General features: G+C 46.6%; 2 protein-coding genes across 2 annotated transcripts in view; one reads left to right on the plus strand and one right to left on the minus strand.

Annotated features, from left to right (window-relative positions):
• Positions 1-58: 58 nt before the first annotated feature.
• On the plus strand, positions 59-5,179 carry CIAO1 (cytosolic iron-sulfur assembly component 1). Its single transcript, XM_084777866.1, has 7 exons — positions 59-368; positions 684-832; positions 1,301-1,412; positions 1,517-1,605; positions 1,950-2,151; positions 3,317-3,404; positions 4,585-5,179. The coding sequence occupies exons 1-7, from the start codon at positions 230-232 to the stop codon at positions 4,826-4,828; spliced, it is 1,023 nt and encodes a 340-aa protein (XP_084633992.1). The 5' UTR covers positions 59-229; the 3' UTR covers positions 4,829-5,179.
• Positions 5,180-7,861: 2,682 nt separating this feature from the next.
• SNRNP200 (small nuclear ribonucleoprotein U5 subunit 200) overlaps positions 7,862-13,272 on the minus strand; it is a 31,406-nt gene continuing 25,995 nt past the window's right edge. Inside the window, exons 35-45 of the mRNA XM_084777861.1 lie at positions 12,671-12,779; positions 11,914-12,022; positions 11,210-11,399; positions 10,956-11,120; positions 10,683-10,804; positions 10,176-10,319; positions 9,907-10,083; positions 9,496-9,656; positions 9,332-9,413; positions 8,375-8,467; positions 7,862-8,271 (exon numbers count right to left, since the gene is read on the minus strand). Of these exons, the coding sequence (XP_084633987.1) occupies positions 8,128-8,271; positions 8,375-8,467; positions 9,332-9,413; positions 9,496-9,656; positions 9,907-10,083; positions 10,176-10,319; positions 10,683-10,804; positions 10,956-11,120; positions 11,210-11,399; positions 11,914-12,022; positions 12,671-12,779 (1,496 nt within the window). The 3' untranslated portion in view covers positions 7,862-8,127. The remainder of the gene's footprint in view (positions 8,272-8,374; positions 8,468-9,331; positions 9,414-9,495; positions 9,657-9,906; positions 10,084-10,175; positions 10,320-10,682; positions 10,805-10,955; positions 11,121-11,209; positions 11,400-11,913; positions 12,023-12,670; positions 12,780-13,272) is intronic.

Below are 13,272 nucleotides of genomic sequence, written 5' to 3' on the forward strand. Positions count from 1 at the left end.
CGGGGGACTGGTAGTTCCGGACTGTCCCGCGAGGCTTCACATTGCGGAGGATGAGAGAAGTGACTACAAGTCCCAAAAGGCCGCGCGGCCTCAACAGAGGGCGCTTCAGTTCCCAAAGCTACCCCTCCGGCCGAAAGTGCATCTGGCGGCCGCGGGGTCCTTTAGTGGCCACCGCGTACCGCGCGTTGCTTCTCTCGGCGTCTTCCTTCCTCACCCTGAGGCCGCCGCCATGAAGGATTCGCTGGTGCTGCAGAGCCGTGTCTCGGCGCACCCGGACTCCCGCTGCTGGTTCCTGGCCTGGAACCCCACGGGGACCCTGTTGGCTTCGTGCGGCGGCGACCGTAAAATCCGCATCTGGGGCTCCGAGGGTAAGGCCTGGCTTGGCTTTATGATCCTGGGGCCGAGGAAGACGCTACTCTGTAAAGGGTTTGTCGGGGGAAGGAGGGTGAAAGCGTCAACAGACAGGCTGGGATTGTTGCGGTAACTGGGATATTTGCTGAGGCAGAAAAAATGAGCAAAGTACTCTGAGGAGCAGTTTGACTGTGTTAGGATCCCTCCCAGAGGAAGTAGTTGGTTGCATCCTTGTGATAGTGATTGAGTTTGTGGCCGCAACAGGGTCCCACTTTTAGTACCAGTTATTGAATGGCCTTGATGGTGCTCCAGAGCCTGTTCTCTGCCTGTAGGTGACAGCTGGGTTTGCAAGTCTGTCCTTTCTGAAGGCCATCAGCGCACCGTTAGGAAAGTGGCCTGGTCCCCCTGTGGAAATTACCTGGCCTCTGCCAGCTTTGATGCTACCACTTGCATTTGGAAGAAGAACCAGGATGATTTTGAGGTAACCAGGCTGGATGGGAGCGGATTTGTTACCTGTTTGCACCCCAGGGTTTGGTCAGCCTGGACCAGCTGGGCTTATGAGGTACATAATTATGAGCCTCATAATTAGTGTATAATTTTTACACTATAGAAATGGTAGCTCAGGGCTGGAGAGATGACTCAGATGCCTGCTTTTCCATAGGTACTGAGTTAGTTCAATTCCCAGCAACCACATAGTTGCTCACAACCATCAATAATGTGATCTAATGCTCTCTTCTGGCCTGCAGGTGTACATGCAGGCAGAGTACTGTATACATAATACTTAAATAAATCTTTTTGTAGCCTTAGCCATCCTGGAACTCACAGAGATCTGCCTCCCTCTGCCTCTCAGGGTGCTAAGATTACAGGCCTGCACCTACCACCTCTGGCTTTTTTTTTTTTAAACCTAGGACTCAGATGCCATTAATTCACGATCTTTTTCCCTTTCCAGTGTGTAACCACTCTTGAGGGTCATGAAAATGAGGTCAAATCAGTGGCTTGGGCCCCATCTGGCAACCTCTTGGCTACCTGCAGCAGAGATAAGAGTGTGTGGGTCTGGGAAGGTGAGTCCGGGTGCCTCTGGGTACAGTGGAAACGCGTTCACTGACTAGAAGCTTTCTCCCCAGCAGGCTCACCTCTTTGGTGCTTTATTTTTGTTCTCCCACAGTTGACGAAGAGGATGAGTATGAATGTGTGAGTGTCCTCAGCTCTCATACGCAGGATGTTAAGCATGTGGTTTGGCACCCGACCCAAGAGGTAAGGGTCAGACAAGGAGCCAGGTGCGGTGTCACACACTTGTAATCTCAGGGCTCAGGAGAGACATCTATGAGTTCCAGGACAGCCTGGTCTACAAGAGTCTAATACAGCAAAGGCTAAATAGAGCAACTCTGTCTCCAAAAACCAGAAGCAACCAACAAAAAGCCAGACAAGGTAGAAAAGAACTCTGGTGTGGAGGCTTGTACCAGTCCTGCCTGCACGCCTTACCATCACCTTCTCATTCATAGGGATCCCTGGGCCTGTCCTGCCCTGACAGGGTTTGAACCGTGCTGACCTCCTAGACAGTACAGACAAATACTGCATCTCCTCTCTCACTCTTTCAGCTTTTGGCTTCTGCCAGCTATGATGACACAGTGAAGCTGTACCAGGAAGAAGGGGATGACTGGGTCTGCTGTGCTACCCTTGAAGGTCATGAGTCCACTGTATGGAGCTTGGCCTTTGATCCCAGTGGCCAGCGTCTGGCATCTTGTAGTGATGACCGCACTGTGCGCATCTGGCGCCAGTATCTACCAGGCAATGAACAAGGTAGGGGGCTAGGAGTTAAAGGAGACTCCTTTCCTTAAGCGTTTTGTAGTTTGCCAAGATATAGTCTGCCATGAATCACACAATGAATTCAGTTTGTCACAGGTTTCTAGAGACGCACAAAAGATAAGAAAGCTTTGTAAGACAAGACCCTCCAATCAGATTTGAAGATGGCGTGTAACGGTGTTAACTGGAGAACGTAACACAAGAATTCCCAGTTGGAAGTCCAGCAGCAAACCCCCTCCCTTCACAAAAAGACTTCCAAGTGTTAGTGGTGCACGCCTTTAATCACGGGACTCGGGAGGCAGAGACAGGCAGATCTCTGGGTTCGAGGCCAGCCAGGGCTACACAGAGAAATCCTGTCTCTAAAAATCAGGAAAAGGGGGCTGGAGAGATGGCCTAGTGGTTAAGAGCACTGGTTGTTCTTCCAGAAGTCCTGAGTTCAATTCCCAGCAACCACATGGTGGCTCATAACCATCTATAATGACATCTGGTACCCTCTTCTGGTGAGCAGGTGTACATATAGGTAGAGTACTCATATACATAAAATAAATCTTATAAACAAAAAATCAGAGAGGCTGGAGAGATGGCTCAGAGGCCAAGAGCACTGAATGCTCTCTCAGAGGTCCTGAAGGTGGCTCACAATCATCTATAATGGGATCTGATCCTACAGGTGTACATGGATACTTAGTAAATAAATCTTTTTTTTAAAAAATTAGGGAAAAAGAAAGGCTGGACATAGTAATGCATGACTTTAATTGGAGGCCTAAGGCAGCAGACTCTCTAAGGCCAGCCTGATCTCCATGGTGACGCCAGGACAGCCAGAGCTCTATAGTGGGACGCTGATTCAAACAGAAACAAAGAAAACCCAGCAGCGTGAGCTGGCTGTGGTGGGAATGTCTATAAACACAATGTGAAGAAGGGGATCCCTTGAGGGAGCCGTACAGTTGGTTGGGTTGGCTAGTGGGTGGCCTTAAAAGACAGCTTTACTGGTTAGATACAGCCTGCAGTGGAACAGAGATGTTTCCTTCTCAGAATTCTTGGGTGGCTATGGTGTGTAAGCCAGATAAGGAGGGTGGCAACACAGTTAGGCCAAGGTTTTCCTTTACAATAGTAGAGGTGTCCAGGACATAGAATGCCATGGGCTTAAGAAAAATCTATCACACAGGGGTGGCATGCAGTGGCTCTGACCCCAGCTGGAAATGTGTCTGCACTTTGTCAGGCTTCCACACCAGGACCATTTACGACGTTGCTTGGTAAGACCTCAATCCCATCCCCATCCCCACAGCAGCGCTTCTAGAGATGGCAGAACCTGGGCTGCTCTGCGTTTCTTCAGTTTAGGCCTGGCTTATAACTGGCTGGTTACAAGAGTAAGAAATTGATCCACATGGCAGCTAACAACCATCTGTAACTCCAGTTCCAGAGAGTCTGACACCTTTTTCAGCCTCAGTGGGCACTAGACACATATGGCACACAGATATACATGTAGACAAAAACACGTATACATTTATAATAAATCTTACAATAGCAAAGAAAAAACTCAAAAAAATAAACTTATGCCAGGCGTGGTCGTGCATACCTATCATCCCAGAATTTGGGAGACAGAGGCAGGCAGATCTCTGTGAGTTCAAGGCCAGTCTGGTTTACAAAGTGAGGCTAGGACTACAAGAGAAATCCTGTTTTGAAAAACCAAAACAAATAGTAAACTTCTCAGCGGCAAAGCTCCAGGACAGTCAGGGCTACACAGAGAAACCCTGTCTTGAAAACCTAAATACATAAATAAATGTCTCAAACATTCATTGCTAGACAATTGGAATTTTTGTTGGTTTTATAATTTACTAAGTGAAATAGGCAGTTACACATTCCAGGTTCAAAATGATTTTTTGTTGGTGGTGGTTTTGTGTTTTGGTTTTTCAAGACAGGGTTTCTCTCTGTAACTTTGGTTGTCTTGGACTCACTTTGTTTTGTTTTTCCTGGACTCACTTTTTAGATCAGGCTGTACTTAAACTCAGAGATCCATCTGCCTCTGCCTCCCAAGGGCTGGGATTAATGGCGTGGGCCACCACACCTGGCTATGGCTCAAAAGTTTTATACAGTGATGGGCAAAGGGGGGAAATATTCAGTGCTTAAAGGTCTTGACTTTAAAAAGGACTAAGTTATGGTAAAACTTGTTAATGTCAGTGTTAAAAGGAGGCTAAGGATTCTGTGACAAGAGCAACTGCTTATGCCAAGCAGGAAAAGTGATTTGGTTTCATCTGTCTTTGGGCAACCAGGTGGGAACACCCAAGGACTAGGAGGGCCTTTGTTGATGTGATGGATCTTAGTGAGGAAGCTTTTCTGAGACACTTAGCTGAGGCCTGAGACTGTGGAACACCTCTCCCTAATTTGCCAGGTTGGAGTCATCTGCTTATCCAGTGACATGTATATTCCTCTCAGGTGTCAGCTGACAGGGGCCCTGGCTACAGCTTGTGGAGATGATGCCATCCGAGTGTTTGAGGAGGATCCAGGCTCAGATCCACAGCAGCCCACCTTCTCTCTGACAGCCCATCTGCGTCAGGCCCATACCCAGGATGTCAACTGTGTGGCTTGGAATCCCAAGGAGCCAGGGCTCCTGGCCTCTTGCAGTGATGATGGAGAGGTGGCCTTCTGGGAGTATCATCACCAGCCTGCAGGCCTCTGAGCTGTAGCTAGACTTGGGAGTTTTGATTCCCACAGAAAATGTGCTAAGACTTTCCTAGTCAGCAAGATCTGAAGCATCCTTGACCTGTGTAGAAGACACAGGACCATTCACTGTTTCCCTTGGTTGATGTGAGGGAGCCATGGGACAGAGACATGGAACAGCAGTATGTCGTACTACAAAGTTTGCTTGATTTGGAGCATGGTGTTAAATTTGGTGGATAAATACAGTATTTGTAATCACAATGTATATAGGAGAATGAGTGTGTTTAAGAGCTTTCTGAAACAGCTTTATAGACATAATCCATCTGTGCTCCATTTCCTGTTTTATAAATAAGATCATTTATCATTTCTTTTTTTTTTTTTTTTTGGTTTTTCGAGACAGGGTTTCTCTGTGTAGCCTTAGCTGTCCTGGACTCACTTTGTAGACCAGGCTGGCCTCGAACTCACAGCGATCCGCCTGCCTCTGCCTCCCGAGTGCTGGGATTAAAGGCGTGCGCCACCACCGCCCGGCTCATTTATCATTTCTTATAATGCCACTGTTGGAATGGGTTCTACTTTTGCAATTTAAAAAAAAAAAAAAAATTACGTATACAGTGCTATGCCTGCATGTACACCTGCAGGCCAGAAGAGGGCATCAGATCACATTATAGATGATTGTGAGTCACCATGCGGTCGGCCGGAATTGAACTCAGGACCTCTGGAAGAGCAGTCTGTGCTCTTAACCACTGAGCCATCTCTCCAGTCCCCACCTTTGCAATTTTTACAGAAGTCCTTGCATGTAAGACATGCAAGCCAGCTATAGTGTCTTCCTAGCACTCAATCAGCAAAGACAGGGTGATCGGAAGCAGGTTATCATTGGTTACATAGCAAGTTTGAAGCTAGCCTGGGATAAGGGACCCTTACTCAAAAAACAAAGACACTCAAAACTGAAGGACTTCACCCCCTAAATGTCTTGAGACATCATACTGTGGTGGCAACTGAGGCTATGAAAAGAAACAAACCCCCCTAAAGAGAGAATTGGCTTTTAGTAAGGGACAGAAAACATTAACACAATAGCTTGTGGCCCTCTAAATGTCAACAGTGGGCTTGTGTGGTGCTGCATACCTTATTAACCAGCACTCAGGAGGCAGACTGATCTACAAAGTGAGCTCTAGCACAGATGAGAAGACAGAGACTGTCTCAACACACACAGATAATAAATAGCATGTGTACATGCTGCCAAATCTGTGGTGGTTTTCAGCCCAGAGAGTAATTAAAGTAAAAGAGTGCTGACTAGGAAAACTGAGAGATGTTTATTGGTTTGGGAATATGAGGGCTGTCTCCAAAGCTGGAGCACCCACTTAATTTTTTACACTACTACTGTGACCTTAAATTTCTTGAAAGACAGTGGAAACAATATCCAGAGAGGTGGCAGCTAGACTGATCTGCAGATCCCTGAGAGTCTCAGGACCCTTTCAAGGTCAACACGTTCGAGGAATGGCACCGTTAAATAGCCATCTGTCTTCACTATCTTGTGTCTATAGTGGGAATGGAGCCAGCTTCACTCAGACAAGGAAGATGACTAGCGATATTAAACACTGACCCCTAAGAACACTTCTGATACTGACAAATGAGAAAACTCCATTCAGTCTCTCTGCAATGAAGTAAGGTAGTCTTGGAAAACAACTGGATAGTTGTTGGAAGCCAAGTTAGCTATTCATGGCATGCCATTTCCCCCCAGAACTAGAATATTACAGCATCTAGGCTTGGCTACTTAGCTTTTTAAGTAGGGTTTCTCTGTGTAGCCTGGGCTGTCCTGGACTTGCTCTGTAGACCAGGCTGGCCTCTATTCACAGAGATGCACCTGCTTCTACCTCTGTGAGTGCTAGGATTACAGGCATGCACAGCTTTTAGCTGTGTTTCTAAAAAATGAACATACTAAACCTTTCACTGATAGTGTTTGCTGCTAATGGTAAATGTTTAAAAGACAAAATTAGAATTTCTGAAAACTTGTGTTGCAACAAACTCTAGTGGTGATGAAATTAGCAAATGTATGGATATCTTGAGATCTGTGGAATGTTGTGGGTCATTCTCTAAACGACCAGTGTACTGATGTCACAAAGCCATTCAGAGAGTGACTCTAAGATGGGGCAGTGGGTCTAGCAGTACAAGATGCACGACTGCAGCTGTGGAGCCACACTGCCTTAAGGAAACTTCCACACACACTTGCCACACAGTATCAAAGGAGAGCCACGGTTACTGGAAAACTCTTCTTCCCCAACTCTGAAGTTGACATGCTTCAGCTCAACACACAACAGAAGTAGCACAGAAGTGGCTAAAGTTCCTAACTGGTTTCTGTTAAGCCAGATGGAAAGTGATTGCAACACTGTACCATGCTACTCTTCTCCCGGATGTTAATGAAGTTGTTTTGAGATGACCTGCCTTCGTTTTTAATATAGCAAGTATCAGTGTATATAACCTTAGTTTTCTGAAGGGAAAGGTGTCTTGAGACCATCATTTGAAACTGCTGTTCCTAAAGAACAGAAAGCAAACATCTGAAGTAGTATGTCTGAGATTGTGATAGGACATTTAAAGGGACATTAAAGAGTCATACCTACCTGGTGCATCTCGACCACCCTACTGCTGTGAGGAAGGCTACAGAATTTCAGAACACAAATCATGAGAGGCCCTACCTGTTGGTCTCTGGCAAAGACAGAATCAGTCCCTGCTGCCATGCCACTAACTTTGCCACCACTCAGCAACATCTATAAAGGAGGCTGATATTATTATTATTATTATTATTATTATTATTATTATTATTATTATTATTATTAATTTTGTTTTTCGAGACGGAGTTATTCTATGTTATCTTGGCTGTCCTGGACTCAGCTGAGGCTAAGATTATTAGCATGAGAGGAGTTTGTCCTTCAGACAAAACCCAAGTAGAGGGCAAGTTTGTCCTCTGTACTTGATAGGAAGGTTCAGTGCTCAAAGGGTTTTTCTGGCCAAGACATTTGGTTGAAGAAAATTAAGTATCACTGTTAAGGACATGCGGTTTCTCCAAATTATTTATTAGAATGTCTGACTCAAGGAACTACAAAAAGCATGCCTCCAACTATATACACAGTTCATACTTGACATGACACTTGAAAATACTGGACCCAGAACTTAAAAGGCAAGGTAGGTCCAAAGTGGGGAAGTAACTGGACATGGACTGGGGACAGCAGCAGCCAGACCTGGTCTCCAAAACAAGTTCCCCCTCAACTGTCCGCATTACTGTTTTCAATTCTGTGCCCATACACATGAGAGAATGCCTTAGGCTCAATCTGAATCACTGTCTGTCTCAGCTTCTTTCACATCCACACTGAATTTATACTCCTGGTCACATCCCATGTAAGCGTCACTCATGAAGTACAGAGTGTAGTTGTGGCCACCTGTGGCTGGGGCCACAAAGTCTAGCTTCACCTAGAGAGAACAGACAGAAGTCACTCAGGTTAGTGGGCGCCTGGGAGGAAGCAATCCTGCTGTCCAGCTTCAGGGATAGATGTGGGGTCTTGCACACACTCACCTTGGCTTTCTGCTGCAGGGTCAGCCTCTTGATAGAGATGAGGCTGTTTGACTTGGCGTCTCCAATCACAACCCACCAGCCCTCTTCACGTTTCTACAGGAACCAAAAACCAACAACTTGAGCATGTAAAACTTGATGGCCACAAGTAACTGTGAGTGGTTATGAATTAGGGACAGAACTCAAAGCTCCTGAAACACGACTTGATAGACTTCAGGGTTATAAAGCACTCTAAAGATGTCCCCAAAGGGCTTTGTCTTCAAGTACACAGATGGACCAATTTTTCAGTTCTAGCCCAAGGCACCTTTTTTATTTAATGCTTGTCCCTGAACCTAAGATACATTATTAAAGATTTAGCCTTGGAGCATAGGAACTTCAAGTTCTTAAGAAACTTAGTTGCAAGGCAAGTTAACTGAAAAATCCTAACGTGGAGATGGACCTGCAACAGAGAGAATACAAAACAAGCCTGGGGGCCTCTTCCAACATCTTGTCTCTCTGGAGGAACCCTCTTTGTGGCCCAGGAGAGCCCATGTGCCCCACTGGCACTTTCCTAGAAACCTGAGTAACTTGTCTATAGAAGGACCTGAAGCTTACACAGCATCTGTGCCCAACCTTCAATTCTCCCACATAAAGATTAGATTTCCTTTCTTTTGATTTAAAAATAAATATGCTACTAGAACCAGAGTGAAATGTAATTGCGGAAAGACCAACTAGAAAAGTTCAAGTGTCCTGGAGCCATTTATAGATATATATCTTAAAAGTTAGATATTAACACTGTCTGATGTTAACAATGACCAGCTATCTAAATTGTTTAAAAACAAAAAGGAAAATTATTCATAGTCCCAAGACTAGTACTCAGCCTTGTGAGTTCACTCCTCCTAGACTACTCTCCCCTGGTGAGAAATGTACCCTGACCCAAGACCTAGCCATGAGCAGGTAAAGCCAGCGGCTAGAACATACCTGTGGGAAGAGAGGTGCAATAACAGGGCCTGTGACTTCCTCCTCTCGCTCCAGTTGCACTAGCACCACAACTGGCCCACCACTGGTAAAAACAAAATAATACATGAGCACTGTGGTTGTGGTCAGAGACCCCAGGGCAGGGCTCCTGGCACTTGCTGGCTCACCTGCGAATGCTGTCTTTATCCACCACTTCATAGGACAGTTCAATATTCGGGTAGCGGTTACAGAATCGGGCCACATCCGCAATCTGGCTGTCAGTCAACTGAAGCAACGCATTCCGTTCTTCGTCTTCCATTTCCATGATGTCAAAAACACTCTCCACTCCCTACAGCGAGTGTGCAAAGGTCAGGGGAGAAGAGAACACAAGCCACAGGCAAGTAACACTAGCTCCAAAGAACTGTTCATCTTATCCCACACTGCCAAGTCATCTAAAAGCAGCTTCAGAAAGAATGCAGACCACTTTTGGCCCCTTTCAGCATCGTAGTTTCCCTGCTAATACTTGCCACCCACAATCCACCTACAGATTAGGACTTCTGTTCTCAGGCTCATCAGCCAACACTCTGGTCTTAGCTTACCTTATCTGTGCAGCGTTTGATATGCTCTGAGGTGAAATGTGGCAGCTGCTTCAGGTAAGAGTCCTTAGACCACATGGCTTGGGTGACCATCTGAGCCAATTCCATGGCTGCCAGAGCAGGACTGAGCCACCCATTGCTAGAGAGTACATCCACACAGGCCTGAATGAGCCGGATTGCCTGCATGAAGAGGGAGTATAAGAGCAAGTAAGCTGGGAACCCAGCCCTAGGAGGCCCCCACAGCAGTGGACCTCCAAACCCACGCACACTACCTTACTGAGGATCTCCTCTGTGTCTGACTGTAATTCAGCACTCAGCTGCATGCGGGACAGGTGAGCCTGCAGTAGCAGGTTGGTCTTCACATGTGGATCATTGAACTTGGGGTTATTCAGCTTGTGGGGGACCTTCTGAGCCAACTAGAATGTGAAAGAAAAAGAGCCATGATAAACTGAGGATACTACCTGAGAACTGTTCAGGCCAAACACACCATGTGGCCCAGCCAGACTATAGATGGAAGGATGTATAATAAGAGTGAGAGGGCCAGGCGTGGTGGCGCACGCCTTTAATCCCAGCACTTGGGAGGCAGAGGCAGGTGGATCACTTTGAGTTCGAGGCCAGCCTGGTCTACAAAGTGAGCTTAGGACAGCCAAGGCTACACAGAGAAACCTTGTCCCAAAAAAAAAAAAAAAAAAAAAAAGAGTGAGAGAGGTGACAGGAAGCCATGTGCAAGCAGGCCAAATTTTCACTCCTGAATGGTCTTCTAAAGCAAGTGCCCTCACCTGGCGCAGCAGGTTGTCTTCATGATGTCTGATTGGAATGTTCTCATACTCTGCCGCATTAGAAATAATCTCAATAAGTCCTCGGACCTTGGTTTTGGCATTCAGAGACATGCTGAAGAGCTCTGAAAGAAAACAGGAGAATGTGAGAAGAGCTAGTGGCAGGGGGAGAACGGAGTAACAAGAATCCCTGCCTGGGCTAACTGTTTTCCTTGGACAAATACTGGTGATCACATGTCATCCCAACAGACCCTAGAAGCAAGCACCAGGCCTCACCGATGGTGGTGTAGTTTATGTAATAGTAGGCAGCAATCATGCCCAGGTTCAGAGGGGCCACGTCCATCTCGTCCTCAATGCTGATGCACTTGGACTGTTCCAGGTCACTGAGGGTCTGCTCCACCAGCTCTGACAAATGGTCAGACAAATGGCGATGGGATATGCCTGGGGGATGGAGAGGGGAGTCTCAGGGTCCTGCCTAGCAAGGGCCGTGAGACCCTCCAAAGGCAGTGTGTACTCCTGAGTTCACTGACCCTGCAGGTTGTAGTAATTGGGGTTCTGTGTCATTCGGCGATACAGAAAGGTCCAGGTGAGGTAGTCCACAGCATCCTGCTTGTTCTCAATGGTCTTGGTGACAATCTCAGCATTGAAGTGGTCATGCATACAGTGGTCCAGGTGAGACTCTACTGGCAATGGCTCATATAAAAATTTTTTGAAAAAATCCTGTGGATTAGGGGAAGAGGAGGCATTAATAAAGAATCAACAACATGGTAATAAAGGGTCAAGGGCAATCCAACAGGAAATGGCCTCTGTGGGATATACATATAATGGTCCAAGAGAAGAAACACTTAGAAAACAGTATCATATAATACAAAGCAGGAATGGGACACACCAAGCCACACAGATAGAGCAGTAAGCAGTGTGTGAAGAAAGGTAACAGGTGGGTAGAAGACACGGGCAGTAACATAAATCAACAGCAAATGCAAAAACGAGGAACAAACTTCTGCGTGGTTCCAGTGGAAAGGAGTGAAGTTTATTAAAGACATTAAAAAGAAAAAAGATTCGCCAAGTGTGGTAGCACATGCCTGTAATCTCAGCACTTGGGGAGGCAGAGGCAGGTGGATCTCTGTGAGTTAGAGGCCAGCCTGTTCTACGAAGGACAGCCAAGGCTACACAGAGAAACCCTGTCTGGGTTAAAAAAAAAAAAAAAAAGGGATCAAAATTTCCCGTAACTGACCTTTTTAGAGCCCTGGCACATGATGACGCAGCGGCCCTCGTCATCCTGCAGCGGGCGGTTGGCATGGCCCACCATCTGAAGCACATCGTAGATGGGGTAATCTACATAGCTGGGCAGGAGAGAGATGAGGAGCAGGTCAGGAAGCCTCCTCGCCTTCAGTCACAGGGACAGAGGATGCAAAGGCCGGGAGGTAAGGCTGAACGATAGCAAACTGCTCACAGACCTGAGTGCTTAGCAATTCACCGCACTTGCTTATCCACACATTATTTTAGTTTCTGAGTGAGAGTCATGACTGTGTTACTCAACAAACGTGAACCCAATCTGAGGCCACAAGCAAAATAACATCCTACTAAAGGCCAAACTTAAAGTCAAACATAAGGGCTGTGTATTTCACAAAATAAAAACTAATCTAAAAACCAAAGGAAAAACCAGACTCAGACATTTTACACTCACAAAACCAATTTCAAAATACCCTGCATTTTTGGGAAAAAAATAAAATTATTCAGGCTCTGAGAAACACTGAACTTTGCACTTTTTGTCATGACAAAGGCGAGACCTCAACCAATCCACATTTCCTAGCATGGGAAGCAGGTCAACAACAGCCTCCATCCTCCTGGCTGTAAGCTCTGACCTCTCCAGACTGCTGGAGAGAAGTACCACAGCCTAAGTCCCGGGACCCAAAACTAACACAGTCTGTGGGACTCTTGCATTTGCAGATTCACACTGGTTCTGGGAGGGGCCGCAGCAAGCTACTCACGCGTGGATCTTGCCATTATAGTACTGAGTGTCCATGATGATCACAAGATGAGCAGCAACACTCATGCCCCAGCAGAGACTTCGAGAAGCCACCACCACCTGGATAGCCCCTGAGCAGGGAAGGGAGAGGAGAGCTAAGGCAAGGGCCCCACTGGCAGCTTGTGCTACATTTCAGAGCTCACAGTGAGGCTGTCTAGGAAACAAGGCTGAGCCTAATGAGCGATTGTGAGACCTTTTGCTCTGAGACTACCCTAGAAGAAACAGCAATTTGAGAGAGCTCAAAGCCCAGGGAAAGCAAGACCCACACTGCCTGGTGGATTGGCCCTCTGATGATGAAAGCTAACACTGACTCAACTGTGGAGTTCAGCCCACGGCAGGAATACCGCATATCTAAACCAGGCTGGTTCTGAGTCAAAGACTGACAGCGACTCTGGCAGGAGCAACTATACCAAGGCTCTGTTACGCAGTGCCAGAATAGTAGACAATGCATAAAATGCTACAGGTCAACAAAGGACAACAGGCAAGAGGCCACCAACCAGAGGAGAATCACAGTCCACAGCTGTCTCTTAAGTTCTAACCCCATACAGAACCTAATCTACTGGC

This window comes from Acomys minous (assembly GCF_964271855.1).
Source record: "Acomys minous genome assembly, chromosome: 3".
NCBI classification, from domain to species: domain Eukaryota; kingdom Metazoa; phylum Chordata; class Mammalia; order Rodentia; family Muridae; genus Acomys; species Acomys minous.